At 43.6% G+C, this 23,420-nt stretch overlaps 1 protein-coding gene across 1 annotated transcript; it reads left to right on the forward strand.

Moving 5' to 3' along the window:
* The first annotated feature begins 371 nt into the window (after positions 1 to 371).
* Positions 372 to 22,342, forward strand: TMX4 (thioredoxin related transmembrane protein 4). Its single transcript, XM_059840477.1, has 8 exons — positions 372 to 591; positions 10,304 to 10,419; positions 13,540 to 13,585; positions 14,200 to 14,328; positions 15,031 to 15,076; positions 16,538 to 16,639; positions 18,331 to 18,394; positions 18,832 to 22,342. Exons 1-8 carry the CDS (start codon positions 407 to 409, stop codon positions 19,107 to 19,109), a joined length of 966 nt encoding a protein of 321 aa, XP_059696460.1. The 5' UTR covers positions 372 to 406; the 3' UTR covers positions 19,110 to 22,342.
* Positions 22,343 to 23,420: the final 1,078 nt, after the last annotated feature.

Consider the following 23,420-nt stretch of genomic DNA (forward strand, 5'->3'; position numbering starts at 1 on the left):
GCACCGGGACCGCTCGAAGGCCGTGTCCGGCCGCCCTCGCCGTGAGGGGCGGGCACGGGGACCGCTCGGGGCCTGTGTCCGGCCGCCCTCGCCGTGAGGGGCGGGCACCGGGACCGCTCGGGGCCTGTGTCCGGCCGCCCTCGCCGTGAGGGGCGGGCACCGGGACCGCTCGGAGGCCGTGTCCGGCCGTCCTCGCTGTGAGGGGCGGGCACGGGGACCGCTCGGAGGCCGTGTCCGGCCGCTCTCGCCGTGAGGGGCGGGCACCGGGACCGCTCGAAGGCCGTGTCCGGCCGCCCTCGCCGTGAGGGGCGGGCGTGGCCGCGGGAGGAGCCGCCCCTGCCCGGCGCAGGCACCGCCCCCGCGGGGCCGCTCCTGCCCCGACTTCCTGAGGGCGGGCGGGCCCAAGATGGCGCCGGGCCGCTGGCGCCAGGGGCGGTGGATCATCCGCGCTCTGCTGCTCGTGGCGCTGCTGGGTCCCGCCGCCTGCTTTTCTTCCTCCTTCTACAGCCCCGGCGAGCCGCGGAGCAGCGTGCGAGTGCTGTGCGGCTCCAACTGGAGCCTGGTGTTGCAGGGCCAGTGGATGTTGGAGTTGTGAGTAGCGGCCGCTTTCCCGCCCGCCTCGGAGGCAGCGTGGCCGGGGGGGCGAGGGGGGTTCCCTGCGAGGGGTTCCCCGCGGGCATGGCCGGTGCCTCCAGCCCCGCTGTGGGGAGAAGGGGGCCGGGCCGGCCTTCCCGCCCTGCGGAGGGGCCGCGCAGCTTCCCCACGCCGGCAGTGGCTGCCGGGCACGGCGAGAGGGAGCGGCGGGCGGTGCCCGGTGCCCGCCCTCAGCCGGCGGGCACGGCCCGGTCTGCGGGGATGGCCGGACGGAACCCCGCCGGTTCCCGGCCTGTGTGGGCGCGGAGTGCCCAAGGTTAAAGGGGTCACTTCAGACAGAGGGGAATGAGGGACGTGGAGGTGTTGGAGCGAGCCCAGAGCAGGCCACCGAGTTAATCAGGGGAATGGAGCATCTGTCCTTTGAGGAGAGGCTGAGAGAATTGGGGTTGTTCACCCCAAATAGAAGGCTTTGGGTAACCTAATTGCGGCCTTCCAGTACCTGAGGGGAATTTACAGGGAAGATGGGGAAAGACTGTTTACAAGAGTGTGCCATGACAGACCAAGGGGGAGCGCCTTGAAACTGACAGAGAGTTGGGTTAAACTGGATAGTGGGGAATAAATTCTTCACTATGGGGATGGTGATGCCTGGCACAGGTTGCCCAGAGAAGCTGTGGATGCCCCTGGATCCCTGGAAGAGTTCGAGGCCAGGTGGAATGGGGCTTGGAGCACCTTGGGACAGAGAAAGGTGTCCCTGCCCATGGCATGGCTTGGCACTGGATGGCCTTCAAGGTCCCCTTCCAGCCCAACCATTCTGTGATCCTGTGAAGCTGCTGTCCCTCAGGTTCTCATCTGAGTGTCCACGGTTAAAAGGGTCACTCTGGGAACAGTGTCCAGCGCTGCCCCTTGCTCTGCTCCCCCACCAGTTTCTGTGTGAGCTCCGAGAGGGCTGAATTCCATAGGGAACGTTTAGTAGGAGCAGGCTTCCAAGGCAGGATTACATAATATCCCAGCCTTGACTTGAGCTCGGAGTTCTCATTCGAGGGAGGTGCATCAGATTTCATTAAGTGGTGGCTTTTCTTGGGACATGACACAGTTCTTGATGGGCACGTGACTTTATTTTTGGTGGAGCCTCGCTCACCTGCTTGTATTTAGAAGGGGGGAAAGGAGCTGGAGGGTTTTTTTAAGACAGCAATGAATAAAAAAGTAGTTTAAGTAGGCAGTACAGCCACGTGGTACCTGTGGGCTGTGCAGCTATAAAATAGGATTTTATTGAGGCATGTGTGTTACTCTGTTCAAGTGCTTGAGTTTAAAGCAGTTTGAACATCTGAACTCGTTCTTCCTCCTAAATACTTAAATAGCTACTTAAAGTTTTGGCTTGCCCTTGAATTTGTTTTATCTCCAGTCTCTTAGCAGGATGGACTATCACCTTTCTTAGGGCTCAGGATCCTACTCGACCCTGGTGTTAATCAGTGAATAGGTGGTAACGATCTTGAAACACCTGATAGTGACCCAGGGATGCCAGCTGTTGTGGTTGAGGATTTAGAATGGCTTTTGTGTCTCTCTTCATTTATTGAGATCTAAAAGGTGGAGAGAAAAATAAATTTTTCTTCTGCTCTGAGGTTATGTTTTAAATTGAAGTTTTTTCACTTAGTTCAACGTGGAAGCAATTGTATGAAAGTTACTGATTCATACACAGGTTGGTGTGTTTTAAGAAAAAAGGTTATTTATGGTGACTCAACGTTTTTATTTCTAAACGAAAATATTTAAATAACTAGTGGTGCGTGCCTCCAAAGAAGAAAAAAGAGAGGAACTGACTGAAATGAGAAGTGGTTGGGGTAGCTAGCAGAGTCCTTGGGAAGCCTTTACTGCAATTGAAAAATTGGTTTTTGGTTTGGAGTGAGAGGTTGCTGACCACAGCAATTGTGTCAGAGTTAGTTTTAGAGTTAGCTGGACATGGTATATCTTGCTGCACCGCTTAAATCAGACTCTAATTAATTTTACTTGGTGTTTGATGTGTGAAAGATCCTCGGGTCTCCACACTATTTCCTGTGGTTCATTACTAGGGCTTTCTGCTTTTCTCCTGAGGAGGAACCTTTGTCTTTAATGAGGATGTGAACTCAGTGCTGCCTGTGTGGAATTAGTGAGAGTTTGAGCTCTAGGACTGATTTTTTTTTTTAATGTTTCCTGGGCAGAATCCGGTCTGGGCTTTTTCCCCTGTGCGCTTTCTGGGTGAAATCTGATCCGGCTTTCCCCTCATCCCTGCTCTGGGTCCTCATCCTCTAAATATCTTTGAGAGAAGGGAGAAAATTCGGTTTTATTTTGGGAGGGAAGCTGGGGCAGGCAGCATCTTACAGCCAGTGAGTTTTTCCATGAGCAGCAGCTGCGTCCCTCATGTCTAAATGTTCCTTTGGGCTTGTGGCAGAAACTCAGGGTGAGAATTCTCAGCCCCAGTGGCCTCAGTGGGGAGAGAGCAGCAAAGGCAGCCTAATCCAATTCTTGCAGCAGTTTGCCTTCTGATGGGTTTTGGCTTCTGCTGGGTTTTATCTGGTTTAGAGCTGGTGATCCAAACAGGAGCCCTGCGTGTCAGTCCCTGCATTCCTTCCATGCTGTCTCAGGCTGGTTGGCAGGACTGCAGTAATGTTCATTAAAACCTCATTTGTTTGAAGAACCTTGTATTTATTTATAAGACCTTTGTTTTCTGAGCAGTACTTTCTGTTTCTATTGCATCTTCATGAAAGAAAATATTTTCATCAGCTGCTCTTTTGATGCCTCCTGCCATGGTAGGAACAGGTATAGCTGCTGTTTAATGTCAGTTTTTCTGTTTGGGAAAGTAGAAAATCACTGTGTAATTCCACTTTTTTGTTCTTCCCAGGTGCATGAATAGGGAAACTTAAATTTGAAATTACTTGTGTAGCAGAAATGGGATTTTTCTTCCTTCATTCCCCCTAGCTGAGGTGTGTGTACTTGTCTGGCTTTTTGCAAATAGTTTGTTATTCATAGCTGGAAAAACTGCAGGCCCTGGAAGCGCTGCTGCATTTTATTGATAAAAATGTTGTGGAGAAGGTTCTGTATCTGCCAGACATTGCACCATTTTTTGGATGGTGTTGCTATCACAGCACACAGGTCTGGGCTGGAGTGATGTGAGCTTAGTGCTGGAATGAGCTGTGTTTAAAAGTTTCCCTCTTTCCTTATCTCTGTTCTGTAGCTGTGAGATAATGATTCATTAATATGAGGAGTTTTCTTTTTGTCTTTAATATTGTGTCTGTCTGGAACACAAAACTAATTTCTGGTCTGCTTACTTAAAAGCAGCATTTTGCATTTGTAAACTAAACTTGTTCCAAACTTGATTTATCTTAATTTAACATCCTCTTGTTGTTGAGGTAAATTAAAACAAGCAAACAAAAAACCCAACCTATCAATGAACTCGTCCTCATGTCTCTGGTTGGAAAAGAAGCTGTTTATGCTCTTGGTGCATCTGCAGTACTTCATGTGATTGTTCCCACGTTGGGTATTAAATGTATTAAATGTTCCTCTTTGTTTCAGCTTGGACTTATTGCTGTGTGCACCTGAAAAAGAATGTCTTCATTGTCCATTTAGTTCTAGCCAGGTGAAAATCAGGAGACCAGTTAATAGTCAAGTTTCTAAGGCTTATTATTCTTATAGTGTAAGAATACTTTTTATTTTTTCACTGTCACTTATCATGAAACCTTGCCCTGCTGTCTCTGTGGCCAGCTGGTTGCAAGGCTTCAGCTCTTCCACCAGCACCTTTAGTCTGCAGCTTCAAGGAGTGGGCTAAAAATGAAACTGAATGTTTTGGCATGTGGATGCTCTCATCGGTTGCCTTGAAATACTTTGTGTAAATAAAATCCCAAAGGATGTGCTAAATATTTAACAGTTGTTGTCACCTAGGTTAAGAATTCAACAGGATTGAGAATTTTCTGGCACTTAAGGGTGTCTAGTCTTTTACTTCTTGTTAGTGTCCAGGCTTTTCTTTCTCCTATTCTGAAAAATACCCAGCAAGCCAAAACCCAATAAAAGCCAAAAAGCAGGGGGAATGAAAATCAAGTTATCAAAACTGTTTTGGTTTTGAAGCCTCTGCAGCTCTGCTGGCTGAGTCCAGAGGAAGTGACCAAACATTTTATTTAATAACTGAACACACAGCTGAGTGTTGTGCAGGGCATAGGCTGAACAGAAACTGCAAATATGTGATGCTGAAATATACTTTGTAGCAGAAACAAAACAGGTACAGAAGGGGACTTAAAAACATGGACAATGATGGAACTTAATCTGCTGAAACTCTAGAATAATTCGTGTAATTTTTCATTGATTGATTTGCTTTCTATTTTAAAAATAATTTCTCCTTCTTTAAAAAAAAGCCTTGTTTGGTTTGGAGGGGTTTGGCACTCGTCAGGAGAAAACACAGTTCATCTGGAGCTGTTCTTTTGTTGGCATTACAAAGCTGCCTATCCTGCCCCAAGACCTAGCTGTGTTTAGAATTGTCTTTTTTTTTTTCCATTTTGTATGCTTGTGAGATCTGTAGCAATAAGGCAAAACTATTTAAAACAATAAAAATAAGAATTTTGTTCTGATGCTGCTTTTACCATTCTGTTGGGTATTGTCCCCACATTTTTGCTCTTATTTTAATAGCATTCCCAATATGAACTCCATCAAGCAGCTTGGTTTAAGCAGGTTTTGCTGTTTTCTCTTCAGCAAATGCTCTCATGCCTGTATCCATGAGCTGTTTTTCCTTTCTCCTTGATTGGTGCAACTTGGTGAAATTGCCATTGGAGCAAGGTGTGGAATGGTACTCGAGGTTACATCTGTGATTGTTGGTGATGGTAGTGAGAAGGCAGATAGAGAGTCAGTTAAATGTTCTTGAAAAGGGTGGAATGGTGAATTCAGTAGCCAGGCAGGTGCAAGCAGAGAGAGAAGTGGCTGGAGCTGGCAAATATCAGTACATCTTAGCAAAGTCTTTGTGTTTACTGATCCACTGGGGGTGATAGGCAGAATGGCACCTTTGCTCTGACTGGTTTTCACTTGACTGGCTTTTGTTGTAGGGCCTCAGTGAAGCTGTTGGTATTTGAAAGCCAAAGGTTGTTATTTTGTGCTTTAGATCAGAGATAAATAGAAGTCAAAAACAAAGCCTGAGTCTGAGGGCTTCAAACTTTGCTTTTCAATTGCTTTCTTTATGCCCTCTGCAGAAAGCTTTAGTTATTGTAATGGAGCAGGAGCAGGAGAAAACACCTGGATCCTTGGAAATAGTGAGTTTAGTCTGCTGAGGTCAGTCGTTGCTGCAGTGATAGATGCTTGCTGCCTTTTTTGTGGTGGGCTGACCGTGTGTGAGAGCATTTCAGCTGGAAAACTCTGCTGTGGAAGAGGTCTGGAAGCATCAGGATTGAGGTGTGTGTTGAGGAATGTGCAGTACCTGCTTGCAGTGAATAGTTTGGCAGTGTGTCACTTGTAGCTGTGATGGAGATCAGCAAATTGCCTTTTAATGTGTAACAGGCTACTGAAGGCTTTCTTTCCTTAACAGAGTGCCCAAGTCCTGATTTAAATTGCAGAAGACTTTGATTTTTGACTAGGAGAGGCCTGTTTTCTTGTCACACCTGTTTGCACTGTACCTTGTGCCCTGCAGGTTAATAGAGCTACCCCCTGTGCCCGGGGAAAAGGAATGGGAGTGACAGCCCGAAATTTGGTGCTGTTGACAAAGTGCTAAGTGTTTCCTGGCCTGCCTGGAGTATGGCAGAAGAAATTTGGTTACATCTGCTTTTGCCAGGGACCTGCTCTTGCATGTTGTGCCTTGGAAAGTAACAAAGACTGGTTCCACAGCAGACACCAGGGTCTGTTTGCCTGCTCCTACAGATGTTATTTTTTTCTGTGAATTTAAGAGTGGCAGTTGTACCATAATTTCTTTGGAAATACAAATCTGCCACAGTTCTAAAAACCCTGTTGAAATCAAGTTCTTCCCTCAGTCCTTGGGGGTGCAGAAAGTTTTTTGAAACTTGTGATAAGATGTCCTAAGTGTGAGGTATTTTACTGTTCAGTAACTTACCCCCCCTTACACTTTTTCAGTATTTTAAGACTGAGAAAGAGACACAATGAAGCTTTGGTAATGTAATTTTTTTGTTATGTCTGGAGGGCATCGTGAATTCCTTGATGCTGCACAACAAATGCAGACATGAAAGCTTCAGGAAGGTGAGGGTGTTGAGGTAAACAGCAGAGGTAACTCTGGCAGAAATCTGATGTCTGCTACAAGTTCTCTCTTGAGCGTGTGGGGACAGGCTGTTTCCTGGCTGGCAAGAATTGGATGTGTAATTTCAGGAGTGTAAAGCAAATATTTTAATCCTGATTGTCTGTGCCAGTGTTCACCTGGAGTGGCTGGATCTTGCAGCATTATATGGAACTATTGCCATCCCATGTCCAATATTGATACTAAAAATTAGACAGCTGACAACCACAGCTTTTTGTGAAATTCACTGTCATGTCCTGCCACTGCTGAACTGTGACATGGGTAGGTTTTCATGCTGCTTTGAGCTAAAGGATATATTTTCAATCATATGAGTGTTAGTTGTGTATTGAATATTCCACTTCATTCAGGAGAAATGCTCATGCATGTCAAATATGAATATAAATTTTGATGGGGTCAAAATTTCTATTCCAAAATCAGATTAAACAGCCTAAAGGATGTATTCATTTTGAAAATCTCGTGGTGTGAATCTGAGACATCTAGAGCAGCTGGATTTAGAAAACAGTCAAACTTCTCTCTCATTTTAGATCAACACCAGCTGCATTATCTGATGGATGTTAGCAGGTTCTTATTTATCAGTCAAGCTTGTATAATGAAATAATCCTGTTTGTAAAGTACAGAACCTGCCAGACTGTTATTAAAAGCTCTCTCTGGGCCAGCAGCACAATGGAGACCATCACTGCATGCGAGACTTGTTTCCAGCATCTTTTGGGAAGATACTGAGGGGCTGTTTCTTGGCAGGATAAGATTTATGTCCTTTTTGCAGATGCTCTCACACAGAATGATGTTGACTTAAAAAGACAAGATGTAGGCTTTCACAGTTAGTCTCATAAATTCCAAAAGTTAAATAAAACAAGTATTTTTAATTTGTGTCCTTTAAACTGCCAAGTGACAAGATTCCCTTTTTTAAATACAGGAGTTTAAAAACTACCAGAAAGCACTCAGAGTACATTTAATTCCACCTCTTCAGTGAGAAATGGCCTGTTTTACATGAAGCTTTATTCACATGAAACATCTGGGGGTGGCTGGGGATATCTCTGTCTGCAGCCAGCAGGGAAGTAAGCATTCCTGCTGAGAGCCAGGGAGCAGGGATTGCCAGTCCCTGGGTCACACAGCAGTGGTGGCAGACAAACCCAAGGAGTGGAGAACCTTGGGAAGGTTCCCAGTGATGGTTTTGTGCTAAGGCCCCTGCCCAGGAGGGAATGTGGTTCTGTGCTTTGCAATGGATGGGGAGCATGGTGGCATTTGTGGAGCCCTGTGACCAGGAGAGTGTCCCCAGACTCACTGCTTTTATGGTGGCACCTGTGGAGCCCTGTGACAGGGAGAGTGTCCCCAGACTCACTGCTTTTATGGTGGCACCTGTGGAGCCCTGTGACAGGAACAGTGTCCCCAGACTCACTGCTTTTATGGTGGCACCTGTGGAGCCCTGTGACAGGAACAGTGTCCCCAGACTCACTGCTTTTATGGTGGCACCTGTGGAGCCCTGTGACCAGGAGAGTGTCCCCAGACTCACTGCTTTTATGGTGGCACCTGTGGAGCCCTGTGACAGGAACAGTGTCCCCAGACTCACTGCTTTTATGGTGGCACCTGTGGAGCCCTGTGACCAGGAGAGTGTCCCCAGACTCACTGCTTTTATGGTGGCATCTGTGGAGCCCTGTGACAGGAACACTGTCCCCAGACTCACTGCTTTTATGGTGGCACCTGTGGAGCTCTGTGACAGAGACAGTGTCCCCAGACTCACTGCTTTTATGGTGGCACCTGTTGAGCCCTGTGACAGGAACAGTGCCCCCAGACTCACTGCTTTTATGGTGGCATCTGTGGAGCCCTGTGACAGGAACAGTGTCCCCAGGCTCACTGCTTTTATGGTGGCACCTGTGGAGCCCTGTGACAGGAACAGTGTCCCCAGACTCACTGCTTTTATGGTGGCATCTGTGGAGCCCTGTGACAGGAACAGTGTCCCCAGACTCACTGCTTTTATGGTGGCATCTGTGGAGCCCTGTGACAGGACCAGTGTCCCCAGACTCACTGCTTTTATGGTGGCACCTGTGGAGCCCCTGTGACAGGAACAGTGTCCCCAGACTCACTGCTTTTATGGTGGCATCTGTGGAGCCCTGTGACAGGAGCAGTGTCCCCAGACTCACTGCTTTTATGGTGGCATCTGTGGAGCCCTGTGACAGGAGCAGTGTCCCCAGACTCACTGCTTTTATGGTGGCATCTGTGGAGCCCTGTGACAGGAACAGTGTCCCCAGACTCACTGCTTTTATGGTGGCACCTGTGGAGCCCTGTGACAGGAACAGTGTCCCCAGACTCACTGCTTTTATGGTGGCACCTGTGGAGCCCTGTGACAGGAACAGTGTCCCCAGACTCACTGCTTTTATGGTGGCATCTGTGGAGCCCTGTGACAGGGAGAGTGTCCCCAGACTCACTGCTTTTATGGTGGTATCTGTGGAGCCCTGTGACAGGAACAGTGTCCCCAGACTCACTGCTTTTATGGTGGCACCTGTGGAGCCCTGTGACAGGAACAGTGTCCCCAGACTCACTGCTTTTATGGTGGCACCTGTGGAGCCCTGTGACAGGAACAGTGTCCCCAGACTCACACTCCTTTTGCTGCCAGGAGCCTCCATCCCTGCCCTGGTAAATCACATTGAAGCCCATGAAGGTCTCTCCTCATTGGAAAAAGGCTGAGTCTGTGCATGGGCAATTGCCCCAGCTCAGTCTGTACCTCCCAGTCCTGGTTCCCTGCACAAGTTTCATGCAGACTTGGCCAACCAAGTTAGGCTAAAATACAGGAAGGAAAAAGGGGATTTTACCATCAATTTTATCTGATGTTATCCTTTATATTAGCTGCTCTGTTTCCAGATTGATATTACCAATAGGTGCAAAATTGGTTTAATTCTTCTGATTGAGAGTGTAGAAAATTCAGCTCTTGAAAAGAGCACTCCTATTTTTCTGAAATAAATCCTGGGTAAAAACAAGGTGATAAGTATGAGCAGCAGGAATTTGATGTGTGCTCTTAAGTCTCTCATGGCTGCTATCAAAAAGGGCATGTTGTGATGTATGGAGTAGTGGGTTAAGGCAAATGTAATTTCAGGAAGTTCTGAGGTGTGGGAAATCAATACAAAATGTTGTGATGAAGGATACTGCTTCAAAGGACAACCTGGCTTCAATAATTCAGATAGCTGCCATGGAAATGTATTTTATTTCCTATGTAAATAGAATAAATCACAAGTGGTGAGGAGTTTGGATATGAATTTCTCAAATCTGTGATTTGTTCTAATAGCATGGGGAGGAACATAGGGATTGATAAAAAAGCTTTGATTGTCTTACTCGGTAGACTTGATTAAAAAAACTGTAGGTTTTTCCTCTGTGATTGACGTGTTTGTACATTCTCAGTGTGATAAATCAATTTGCATGTCTGTAAGTGGAAGAGTGTTAAAATATTTCCCTGCCTTCCCCCTTCAGTTATGCTCCTTGGTGTCCAGCCTGTCAGCAGATGGAGGTGACCTGGGAGAGCTTTGCCAAGGAGAGCGAGCGGCTCGGCATCACCGTTGGGAAAGTGGATGTCACTCAGGAGCCAGGTACTGCATGAAACTGAGGGTTTCAATAACAGGAGTTATTCAGCACAACTACCATGTGCTGTTTGTTTAGGCTTCCAAGTCAAAATAATGTTCTCCACACTTTGTTTCTCCATACAGTTCATATTTCTGAGCTGAAGTTTATAAACTCAATTTAAAGGATTAAAGATTTGGGGGCTGATTTGGCTTAATACTGACTTACAAGAGGCTTATTCTCTATTTTAATCTTCTTCACTGGAAGCTGTTGGCTGTTTCATTCCTCCAACCTGTCTGCAGAAGATTCCAGCTCTGGAGCCTCCCGTTAGGAGAATTTCTGGGTGTGGTAGAGCAAGCCTTCTTTAATTAAACCTGCTAACTGTTTCCAGCATGTTGCTGGTTTATTGACTGCTTTAATTGTGGCAGTGCTTTGTATTAAAGATGTTATTACTGTTTCCTGTTGGTGATGCACATATGCAAATATGTTTATAAAAACACTTCCCTAACTGTTCACAGAAGCACAAGTGCAATCTAATTTATTCCTTTGGTGACTCCCTTCAAAGTTTTGAGTGTTTCTTTGTACAAGCAGTATTAATATTGTATAAACCTCTGCATCTCCTGAGAATGCTTCATGCTTGTTTGGGCTCTAAGGGGATAAAGGATTTTATCAGCAGTATCAAAAGACTGATAGATGAGATGTTATTAGAAAAAAAAAAAAGCCAGACTTCACTGATTTTTGGTTTTGCTTTATAAAGTGTGTGAAAAATGTGTTTATTAGTTGAATACATCCTGAACAGACTTACTGTATCAAAACTCTTGTCTCAGAATCAGCAATCCAAGTTGACAAGAAAATGCCACCTGTTCTGGACCCTGTGTAGGTTCATGTCTTGTTAAAAGTTCACAAGTATACAAAGCTGCCTGTACTAATCATTATATACTGTAATAAACAGATGAGTTTTAATATTACCTTTTTTTAATAGATGTAAACCTAATACTTGGATTTCTAATGTTGCTGAGAGTCCTGACCCCAAAGCATGGGTTTCTTCTGAGTCCAAGGACTGACCAAAATGATGAATTTGTTCCAAAGCTCATGTAATAAACCTCCAACATCCAGCTCGGTGCTGAGAGCTGCAGGCACTTCTAGAATTAAGGAATGCTCAGAGTGGAAAACAAACATTTATTACGTATTTGGCCTTTGGTGCTGATGTAATTTGGAAGATATGAGTTTCTATGGAGCTCTCCAAAGTTACTGAGGTATTTTTACTGTGGGCTTTGCATCAGCCTTTCAGTTGTGCTTAAGTGCTCTGTCTCCTTTCTTGATTGCACAATGGTACTTTAATTAGTCTTTGTTATGTAACCCCTTCATTGAATTGAAAGTAGTCAAAATGTGTTAAATTAGGGGAAAACCACGAGATGAGTGCAGAGTTACATAAAATTGCACTTCCCAAACCGGCAGGAGAAAGTGGCCATTCACGGTGCTTAATTGCAGGAGATGCCTGAAGAATGAATCCACCAGAGTCTTAATGGCTTGCCAGCATGTTTCAGTCCCCTGATGTTCCAGCCTTCAAGTGCTTCCTCTTGCCTCATCTTCTCCATTGAGACATTCAGTGTGGAACAAGCACATGGTGGAGGTGCTTCTGGACCCTTGAATTCTGCATATTTGTGGTGCCTTTTTTAAGCTCCTGATCACAACGTTTACCTGTGAATTACAGCAAGACTTCTTGGATCTTCTGTGTTTTCTTTGAGTAGTTGTTGGCTGAAAACAGTTTTAGATGTCATCTCTATTCTCTGTACATTTCCAGAGGTGTGCATACCTCTGAAATGCCTCAGATGGTTTTTAAATTTTTGATTAACTGCTGGTTTCACAGTGGGTGTCAGCTTCTGATTTACAGAGAGAGACATATGCTTAACTGTAGCCAATTCAAGATTGTATTAAACAGGCACCAAAACAATTTAATGTGTTGTTAAATTTTGTAGCTGACTCGCATCTGCTTTTACCAATCTAGGGAGGTGCCTTAGATAACCAACAAACCTCCACCAAAAATATTGGGGGAGCTTAGATGCATTTCATAACTTTTAGATTTCAGAGTTGCTTCTGAGGTGCTCATTCTAGGATAGGTCACAGGTAAGAGGTTTGAGTGGTTTTATTTGCTTTGCCTGAGTGGCATTCGTAAGAACTTCAAAAAGCCTGTCAGTGTTCCCATGACTTTCTCTGTTGAGCTAATTATGTTCTTTGTGACTCTGCACCCACTTTTCCTTGTGCAGCTGTGCTGTCTGCTTTATTAATTCTGCTGTTACACTTGTGGGTTTGTTTGCTTTGTATCTCCCTGTGCTGGCACAACTTTTAGCTGTTTCAGGAAGTTTCTCATCACCCTGCCTCTCGTAGCAATAAAGGCTTCTTTACTTTAACTTCAAAAGTTGAAGTAAAGAAGCTTTCCTTTCTGGAGCTTTAAAGATCATTTGCTTAACATGTCTTCAAACAAAATACTGAACAACAAAAAAAGCCATAACCCTGTTTTTGACTATTCCATAGAGGAATTCCTACTGAGGAAAACATTACCAGTGAAATTTTTAAAAATACCTGGCTTATTTCAGTATGGCTCATCTTTGTCTCTAAAGGCAGAAACCTTCTTCCTACAATACTTTTCCATGGCTAATCCTGTTGCCTAGAGCTGTTTGCTTTATTGAAGGCTGCACAAGGCCTTCATTTCCCAAAAGATTTTCACAGAATTTTCCAAAAGGCAAAGTTAAATAACCGTACTCTTTACAGTGGTACTTTATATGAATTGCAGATGCTGCCTATAGGAATTCAGCCCTTTCTGGTGGACTCTGGGTGCATCTAATGCTGGGCTGGTCCAAAACTTCAGCTGTGTGCAAATACTGAGGAGACAAATCCATTGATGAGGAAAATTACCTCTCAGTAAACATCCTTCAAGCTAAACATTCTTCCTTTCTTTATATCCAGTATTCAGTATCTGTTATTGTTTATAGGAAATCTGAAGACAAACTAACCTGTGTTTACAAAACAATGGTGAAAGCTGTGCAGCCTGCTCTAAAATACAGATATGTAGCTATTTATAGACAAGTCGGAATGCTGAGAAATTTCAGTGTCACTGAACTGTTTGTGTGGTTTTCTTCCCTTTCTAGGCTTGAGTGGTCGTTTCTTTGTCACAACACTTCCTACAATTTACCAGTAAGTGTGTCATACTGGAAACTGCAGCTGTTGACTCCTACTTGTCACTTGATTTAGTCTGTAACTCAAAAGCAGGGGGAAAATGAAGGAATAGTGGTTTTGAATTCAGTTCAGGTTACTGTACCTTTGATTGCATGATGAAATCCTTATGTGAAACTTGTCTTTAGTTTAAGTGACTTTACTAAGTTTCCCTGTTATCCATACTATCAAAAATGGAGCAGAGAAGTCATTTGCTGTATCTCTTCTCCAATAAGGTGATGCCATCCTTAAAATATTGAACCCTTCATTAAATCAGTATTATGAGTTGTGCAGATATACAAACAAATACATATATTTGTGCACTTTTAATTCTGACTTGTATTTAGAAATGGGTTGGTTGTTAACCTCACGTGCTTTGTGCATTTGCTGCAGTGCCAGTGAATATTTAAGTAAAATGGCAGCTTTCTAAATGGCAAAACCCCTGCTGTTTAAAACCTGAGATTTTTCCATGATGGATTACAGTTCCCAAGCCCTCAGCTCTGAGCCAGTGAGATCTGTGATGCCTGTGGGGTTTTGGCTGGGTTTTTCCCCCCGGAGTTTGGGGGCTGTGTGTGCTGATGGGGTTTGTTTTGCAGTGCCAACGATGGAGTGTTTCGCAGATACCGCGGCTCCCGCACCTTGGAGGATCTTCAGGGCTACATCTTGGAGAGGAAATGGGAAGCTGTGGAGCCTGTAGCAGGATGGAAGTCTCCATCTTCTATAATGTAACACTTGGTTTTTGTTAACAAGAGCAATGTTTTATATCTCATTATTCACTGAGGGTCCTGTGTTGACAATTTAAAGACAAAAGGCCTTTATTCCTTAGGCTTGCAGGCTTTGCAGAAGCCATCAGGATTGGCAGCCTGATTCCCAGCTTCTCACCTATAAAGGGAGCTCATTTTCTGCATTTGCTTTTGTTTGTGCCTGCTAGGGCTTGTTTATGTCATCTTGGAAAAGAGATTAAAAGAAAAAATACAGCCAGTGAGCATTATGTAAAGTGGCATTTCTAATATCTGCTGAATCCTGGAATCAAGTGTGTGTTTATGTAAATTACTGCTTCATGACTTCGGGCTACTGGTACTTTAGCTTTAAGGGTTTCTTGTTTATTTCTTTACAAGAGAGACTTTTGTCTCCCTTTGGAATAGCAAACAGTGTAGTGCTTACAGGATGTATGAGAATTTGTTTTTAGAGAGAGGATTTGCTTAGAAATACTGTAGAAAGCTTGCATGGCACAAAGGATGAACCAGAGACGTGAGTGGCCTGCAGTTCATTCTGACTGCAGCCATTATGTATAAATTCACATCGGAGATCCAGAGAGGGTCCTTATTTTCCATCTGAGAAGGAAGAAGAGCTGTAGCATATTTAGGAATGGGGAGAGAAGCTGCAGGGCTGCTGTGAGCCTGTCCTTCCATTTCCTTGTTTTCCAGGATGCATGGCATGGCAGGGCTGTTTCACTTCTCGGGATGGATCAGGGTAAGTAACTGTGTAGTGCTTTCCATACTCCTTTTTATGCTTAGAATAATCATATGTTCAAAAGTCAGTGCATAACTGAGTATTTTTATTATCCTTTTATGCGAGTTGCATCGTGTATTGCACAGGAGAAGGAAGGACAGGGGTTTTTTAGTAATAATTTCTAGGTCTGGGGTTTAAACTGGCAACACCACTTGTGTAGGAACACGATGAATTTGTATAATAGAGTAATTATCAGAAGTAAAGGAGAAATGCTTAGCTACACTGATGTGTGCTTTAAAATATTAAAGCATATTTTACTCTAAAATATTTCAAGATACTTTCATTTGGGAACTATCCAAGTTTTTCCATGGCATCCAAATACTGAGAATTTTCAGACTGTGGTTAGGAAGCATCCTCTTAAAACCTTTGAGTGTCAGTGAGATTGAGAGACTGTATTTGATTGCAGCAAAATATGTTACTATTGTAAAATGTGCTTCAGAAAAGAAATGTACTTGAGAGTTGGAACAAGTTCATATCACTTTTACTAAGCACTGAACTAACATGGAATCAAGCAGAGCTCTGAGTTGTGTATCTTTGATTCTTTCACTGGATAATATTTACTTTTTATAGCCTTCTGATGTTTCTGTCCCATAGTTGCTCTGAAATGGTGTTGTTTCTCTATTGTCTCCTTCCTGGAAGATTAACTGTCCTGGGAAGAAACCTCTAATTTGTGTTCCACTTAGGAAATGTACACCTGAAATATTCATCTCACTCTTCCTGCTCTGCTCTCTTTGCTTAGGCCTTAACAAATATCAAAAGATGTTCTGACATTTAAAAAGAAGACTCTGGAATTTTTGTGTTTAAACTCCTGTAAATGTTGATTGTGGTTTGTTTTGAAAGAGATTTAATGTCATAATTGACTTCCTACCAGCTTGCTGACTCCATGTGCTGCTTGACTCAGCCAGTTGAATTTGGAGGTTTGAGGAACAGACCAAAGTTTGAAAGAAATCTTGATAGTGTATTTGGGTTATTTTATTTAAATTTAGAAGTGAAATAATTTATTTAGTGTATGCTTAGAGTGTGTGGCTCCTTGTAAGAGCTAAAAATCTTAAGGAAGAGCTGAATGGTTTGATTTTAGTTAATGAACAGATGCCACATGGGGATGAAGGATGTTGTGATACTTTGCTGAAAGCTCTAAGGCTTCTCATCCATCCATCTGCAGTAAAGGCTGTGTGTGGTATCTGTAAAATGCTGAGTGTCTCAGGGAGAAGGAATTGTGCATCCTCTGCTTTAAAAGCCTTTTCATGTGAACAAATTAGGAAAAACCCCCAAGATTTAATGGTGTCAAAAGGGAAAACTTCAGTATAAATACTGTTAAATGAAAGGTCTTGATCAGACAGCAATTCATGCAATGGGGTTGGCAGTAGAAATCCTAAGTGGTCTCAGGTATGAAGTTATTAAATATCTTGTTCTAATTTCCAGCAAATTCATAACTACCTCACTGGCACTCTTGGAGTTCATGTTTGGATTTCCTATGCCATCTTCATCTTAGCTACCTTACTGGTTGGCCTGCTCTTGGGTTTGGTAAGAAAACATTCTTTTTTTTTTTCTTGGTTAACTAGAACTCTTGCTTTGCATTATCTTGTGAAAAAAAAAAAAAAACAAAAAACTTTGCTTGCAAGATATAGTTAAATATACCTCGCTTTAATATTATATTACAGAATACTCATATCTCTTCCCTGTGACATCCAGGGTGTGTGAGAGTGGGTTAAAGCTGTGCCAGGGAGGTTTAGCCTGGACATGAGGAAGCAGAGGGTGGTTAAACACTGCAAAAGGCTCCCCAGAGAGGTGGTCAGTGCCCCAGGCCTGTCCCTGGGCAAGAAGCATTTGGACACTGCCCTCAATACAAACCAGGTCACCTTCTTATGAAATCTTTTCAAATTCTTATGAAATGCTTCAGTTTAGATTTGTTCTGTCCATCCACTAAAAGGAGTGATTCTTGTATTGGCCTTTTTGTATCCATGACTTTTCTACTTAAGGGTGGAGAGTGTGGTCAGAGTTGGTCAAGACTCCAACTTTGCAAGAACACAGGCTTTGTGAAGAGTTTTATTAACCACAGAGGAATTGGTGGCAGTCAGCAGTGTAAGGGGTCTGCCACGCTGTTACTCAAAATCAAAGGATGAAAATGTTTTTAAGGCTTTGGAGGTTTGGGGGTTTAGGTTTTTTCAGGTTAGTTGCCTGTTCCATAAATGCATTCTGCAACTGCAAGGGCAGTTCAAACAGTTCTGCTGGTAACTGGTTTAGCCTTCTGCTTAGTCACTGTTCCTTGTAGGATGTGTGAAGGTTGTTTCTGGGACATGGATCTCTGCCCTTCAGCACAAATATTAGTAAAATAAAGGAAAATTTTTGTCAGTGTATTTCCCAGTGGTTCTGGGAAGTGATTTCAAAGCAGTTGAAATTTGAATTTAGGCAAAACCATGTTTTCTACTCAGTGTGCATACAGAATTGTTGTATACAGGCAAATGTTTTTGATTATTCTATTTCAACAGCTTTTATTTTTCTAGATGGTAGATTTTCACCAAATGAGAGCAAAACAAGTTAGTATAACTAGGAGCAAGTCAATGTCATGTTTTAAAAGATAACTCTCCTTCTTACTGCTTCACTAAAAAAAAACAACTGAAAAAGCTGAAAAAATGTGAAGTTAATCTCCCAGTTCTTTCCAAAAAGCTTTTCAATGATTGAAATCTATTTCTTTCACATGGTGTCAGCTCTCTCTTTTTCTGTGCACTATTCTTAGCATGTGACAGTGAGGCACAAATGTCTTCCTTGCATTTTGAGTTCTGCACTGGGCTTCTCAAATAATGAGCACGAGAGGTGGAACACACATCTGTACCAGAGAGCTAGGATAGGAATGGAATAACATCCCAGAATACAGGAAATCTTGACCAAGATTTTTTCATAAATTTTCAGAAAGTAAAAATTCTCAACTGTGCTCTGAGCTGTTCTTCAGCTGTGAGCAGTGTCAGTACTGAATAAATTTAGGAAAGTAGGAGGCAGAAAATGGGTAGTAGAAGGCAAGGAATGCTGGTTAGTACACACTAAGAATGCACTTTTTTTCCCCGTTTTTATTTAGCTCTTATCTCTAAGCAAGATAATACAATTTTGTAAGTTTGATTCTGTATATCTATCTAAAAGGAATGAGTGCAGGGATTTTTGCAATTGCTAATAAATGCTGTTTTTATTATTGCTAATGAATGCCTTTTTCCTTTCCACAGGTCCTGGTTTTGATTTCAGACTGCCTCTGCCCAGCCAAGTCAAAACACAGAGCTGAAACACCTGGTAAGAACTCTTTAAGAGGCTGGGAAGCTGGAGTTTCAGGGGTAAATTTGTAGGAGGAAGGGCAACACACTGTTCAGATCTTAGGGGTGAACCAAAAACCCAGGAACCAAGTAAAATTGGTTTGTCTTTGGTTTGTAACTCAGTGGAATAAAATGAAAGTCTGTCTGTTCCTGCCATGCAAGGACAATAAATGGAAGTGGAGGAGAGATCTACTGAAGATTTAAGGAAATAACTGAAAAATAAGAAAAGGTTTTCAATCACAGAACCACAGAATGGTTCAGGTCGGAAGGGACTTTAAGGAACATCTGGTTCCAATCCCAGTTGGAATAATAATTGTAATCAATTGTAATGTTCATCAGTATTTCAGAGAGTGTCCCTGCAGCTTGGGAAGGCTTTGCTGTGAGGGTCAGTCTAACTGCAGTCTCTGCTTTGTTTAGAAGAAGCAATCAGCAAGGAGAACGCGGAGAACGCGGCGCTGGAGCAGCCGGACGAGGCCGAGCAGCTCTCCGCCGACGAGGCTGCCGACGTCAAAGATCTCTCAGATGGAGAAGATGCAGCAAACTCGAGTGCTGATGAGTCAGAGGAGGATTTAGCACTTGGAAAAGAATCAGGGGGAGAAGAAACGGAAGACTTGAGCGAGCAGCCTTTAGCTGAATCAGAGACTGAAAGCACAGTGAGGCAGCGGAAGAGTCAGGGCGCTGAGAAGGAGCTATAGCTTCCCCAGCGGTGTCTCTTGTACACTCGGACCAAAGACGTGTCAGACCCCTCCAGGGTCTGAAGCTGGAGCTCACACTTGATTTGTCGTTGGTGTTTACGCAAAGCTCTGCTCTGCCAGCAGGCTCCTCTTTTTTTAAGCTTAGTACTTGCTTACTTTCTTTGATAAGCACATTTGCTGTGTGTTGTGTGACCTTAGCCGTGACAATCAGAATCAGTGTCTTATCTGTTCTATGTCCTCTGAGGAAAAGGGGGTGTCAGCCTCAGTTCAGCAGCTCTGAAATGATCATTTGTGTGTGTGTCCCTCTAAGGACTGACCTGAGCAAGATCAGGACTTTTAACTCCACAGTAGCTTGGCAGGACTGTGACTTTTCTGTCTGAATGTTGATTGTTCCCAAATGCCACAGAAGCACAGAGACAATTCACTAGTGAAAGGAGGCACTTTACTGGTCTTCTATCAGAAATGTTGTGTACCGTGGGTTTGTTTTTATCACTTTCAGCTGAAGCACCTTTCTCTTCCATTTGTGTTTGTTTTGGAAGTTGATTCTGCAGCTCACCCCCAGATGTGTCAGTTTTTGGTGATCCAGAGGCTGTGCAGCTTGAGTTGTTTGACCCAAGGAGTTGGAGTAATTAAAAACATCAGGCAGAAAGAGAGTGGCAGCTAAATGTTTGAAGTGTGTTAGAACTTTTAGAAGGTTTAAAGGAAATCATTTTGGTCAGGGGGAAATTTTGCCAAAGCACAACTGCTTCTTTTTCTTTTGGTAATTTATTCCCATCAGGAGATTGCAGCAGGAAATGCTCACTTTGGAGTCAGTAAATTGTGTTTATCTTGCCAGTACAAGTTTGTCATGTGCAGTGCAGTCCTGCCATTCCCAACTCGGAATGCTTTTGGCAGAGCTCAAGCTGCTTTAGTCATGCTGTCTGAAGAGACACTTGGGGTTTGACCTTTGATCACTTTTCTACTTTTGGAATCACCACTTTGGGGAAAGAGAGGGGACAGGTGGAGAGTGGTGAGGAGCTTTGGGTTCTGCTGCTTCTGTCAGAGCAAACGTGCACGTGTTGAACTGTGTAAAGTGAACATGGCTCGTCAGGTAGACAGCATTAGGTGTGGTTAGACTTGGGTCATTACACATATCAGTGTATCACTCCTTTGGGTTAATATGTAAGTCTTTTTTGGTGAGGAGTGCCCTCCGTGAGATCCTGTATGTTCCTGCTTTCTTGATGTATGACCATGAACAGAAGATGTGTCCTAATCTTGATATTATTTTAAAATATATATATATATATGTTGCATAAACCTTGCTAGCATGCATGAATTTCATCTTGTTCTTCAAGAATGAAGAGTGGTCAGAGGTGAGGTCATCTCTTATTAGAAGCTGCAAATGCAAAATGCTGGTTTCCTTTGAGACTGAGATTAATAGGGGCAATTTGTGTTGAAAGCTGTTTTGTTGTTGTTTTTTAATGCTTACAAAGAACGTAATTGCCAAGAAAGCTCAGCTTTCCCTTCTATGTCCTGTCTCATATGTTTTCAAACTTTATGGTAGAAGCTCTGCATTTGTCTGGTAGAGCTGCTCAAAGAAGAAAATGACACTGCATATCCTGAATTTGATTGTCTTAAGGAGTACTCCCAGTCTGGAGTTTGATTCCCATGTAGTGGACCCCTCTAAAAGTGCTTTCATGTGGGTGGAAACACAGACTGGATGATATCTACACATTGCACTGTCTTGAGAAGAGCTCGTGGTGTTTGGCTGTTGTCCTGTGTAAGTGAGCAGGGGTAAAGCTGGCCCAGCAGCAGGTGAGGCACACAGCAGCCTGGTAAAAGCTACACTTCTCTCAGCAGAGACCAGGAGAACTTTGTGGCCACTACAGAGAAGAGAAGAGCAGTGCCCTTGGAAGACAAAAAGGTGTTCTCACAAGAGCTGGGTTTCCCTGTGGATTTCACAAGCAAACAAGCCCATGAATGGCACTTTGTCCTAAAAGGCACATGGCCTGTGAGATGCTGTGGCAGAGATCAGAAGCCCCTTGGTGTGGTGGGTCTGAATTCTCTGCTCACGTTTGCTCTGTTGTGGCATGTCACAACAGCTGGGTTTGGGTTATTAAAACCAAAGATAGGAAGTGTTTTCCATCATGGCAGACTGAGCTGTAAGAGCACTGATGAGCAGGGGTTAAGTAAGCAGGCAGCAGGTGACAGCAGCTTAGATCTGTCTGGTGAATGTAGAAATGAGCTTGGTCAGGCTTCTGAGGGCTCTTGAGCAGAGGATGGATGTTGTTCCTGTGTTTTCATCAGTAAAGTAGAGAGTATTAGTGGTGGCTGGGTTTGACCCTATTTGATGGGTGTTGGTGGATCTTACTGCAAAGATCACTGAACTGTGGTTAAGGCTTTGCTTAGAAAAGGTGATACTGTGCAACCATGGATCTCTCCAACTTAATTTTACATTTGTAGGAAAATTACTGTAGTGTGATACTGGAGTTAGTCAGTTTTGACTAATATTTATCAGGGAAACAGCAGGCAGCAAACACTGTAAAGGCTAAATTGGTGTTTAACAGAAAAACTATTAGCTGTGCAGTAGAAGTGTCATGTTAATATACCTTCCAGGATCAGGTATTTTTCCACTGAAAAGCATTTTCATTGAATCATGAGAGTAGTGCTAATTGGACTATGACAGTAGTTTTAAACTTGGTGTGTTTCCAAACAGTCAGGATCAACCTTTTGTGCAATCTGGGTGTACTGTTATCTCTGTTCTGTGAGGATTAATCATGAAGAAATGGAATTTGTTCTTGCAACCTCAGTATAGACAAAAGGGCCTTGGAGAAGCTGCTGTTGGCACTGTTCAAAATGTTTTGATGGAGGACAGTGCCTTAAGGCTTGTGAACTGGAGCTGTGTGTCAAAATTAATTTAAAATTGTTGAGAAGCAATTTAAATATCAATTGGGCTGCATGCCACTGGAATGGGAATGCTTAACAGCAGCTCATGGAAAGAAATCTGGCAGGTTCCTTTTTCAAGAGGCTGGAAATCCATCCAGCATTCCAAACCTCCTGTCCTTGGGATCTGTGTGAAACCTGTATGTGTGTCTTGGAATGCTCTGTATCTACTGCCCCTGTGGGAGTGGCACGTGTTATGTGGGTTTTCTTCTTGGAAATGTTATACAGGGTTGTCTGTTACATGAAAGTGTTGCAAATTTATACTTAGGCATATTTTTACTGAAATGCCACATAAAATTTTGTATTTATGACCTGCTTGGAGTCATTTTCATTTCCTCAGTGCAGAGTTGGCTCATCTCTGTCATTAACAAAAGGTTTGTTTTTTTTTTTTTTTTAATAATGCTGACCTTCCAATTAATCATAGAGGTTGTGACTTGTGAAGATTCCTTAAAATCTTTGAAAGGAACCTGGACATCAATGAATTGCTTCCTTTTGGAGGGTTTCCCTGGAGGAACCCAGGGCTCTCAGAGGTTCAGAATGGAGCTGGGTAGAACAGCATAACTGAACCCTTAAAGGCTTCACCTGCACATGAGGTAGTTCTTTCCTCTCCCTAAGAAACCCCCTAACTCTGCCAAAGCTGTGCTGACTCCCTCTGGGATTTGGAGGCCCCCAAGAAATGTACAGACCTAAAAGAGCCATGCTCAGGGTGTGGTTCACATTCCATGCAGTGCTGCAGGAACAGGCTGTAGGGGCAGCTGTGCAGAGGGAGAAGGGACTGCCAGGAACCATCCCTGACCTTCTTGGAGCAGCTGCTGGATCTGACACCTGGATTCCTTCTGCTCAGGTGAGTTACCTGAGCTGCCTCTCCCTGTGAATGGAGCAGCTGCAGGGCCTGGCCATTTGCTACTCACTTTGCTTTTCTTCTTTTCCACTGTGTTCATTTCTGGATGCAAAGTGCAAGTTGGAATGGTATCACATGAAGCCTTGGGAGCATTTTGTTTGCTGTCTCATCAGCTCCTTGTTCTCTTTTGTGACGTGACAATATGAAATTTTCTCCATGAAAACATCACGTGGAATACTACAGGCAAAACTGGATCAGGATTTGATCAGGTTCAAGCAATCACACAAATCCAAGCTCTAGTTTTGTAGGGGAAAAACTGAAGAGAACCCAAGTGGAAGAAAAGCTTGATTTTTCTGTCTGGAACTGGACCAGTGGTAAGTCCCAGCTCTGGGAATGCAGCTGCCCAGTAGTGTGTGCTGTCATTCCCTTCTACTGGGGAGTAAGTTGTGTTTCACTTCAGTGAGCACTGTGGTGATGACTTAATTTTAGCCAAACATCTTCATTCCTCTCCCATTAGAAAAACACCTAAAACTCTCTGCTTTTACTTT

Source organism: Haemorhous mexicanus, chromosome 3 (assembly GCF_027477595.1).
Source record: "Haemorhous mexicanus isolate bHaeMex1 chromosome 3, bHaeMex1.pri, whole genome shotgun sequence".
Lineage (NCBI taxonomy): Eukaryota > Metazoa > Chordata > Aves > Passeriformes > Fringillidae > Haemorhous > Haemorhous mexicanus.

Excerpts from the sequence above, each read along its gene's own strand:
- TMX4 (XM_059840477.1), top strand. The coding sequence starts at position 407 with ATGGCGCCGGGCCGCTGGCGCCAGGGGCGGTGGATCATCCGCGCTCTG. Across the intron at positions 592-10,303 it reads GGCCAGTGGATGTTGGAGTT|TTATGCTCCTTGGTGTCCAG; the intron begins GTGAGTAGCGGC and ends TTCCCCCTTCAG. Across the intron at positions 13,586-14,199 it reads ACACTTCCTACAATTTACCA|TGCCAACGATGGAGTGTTTC; the intron begins GTAAGTGTGTCA and ends TTTGTTTTGCAG.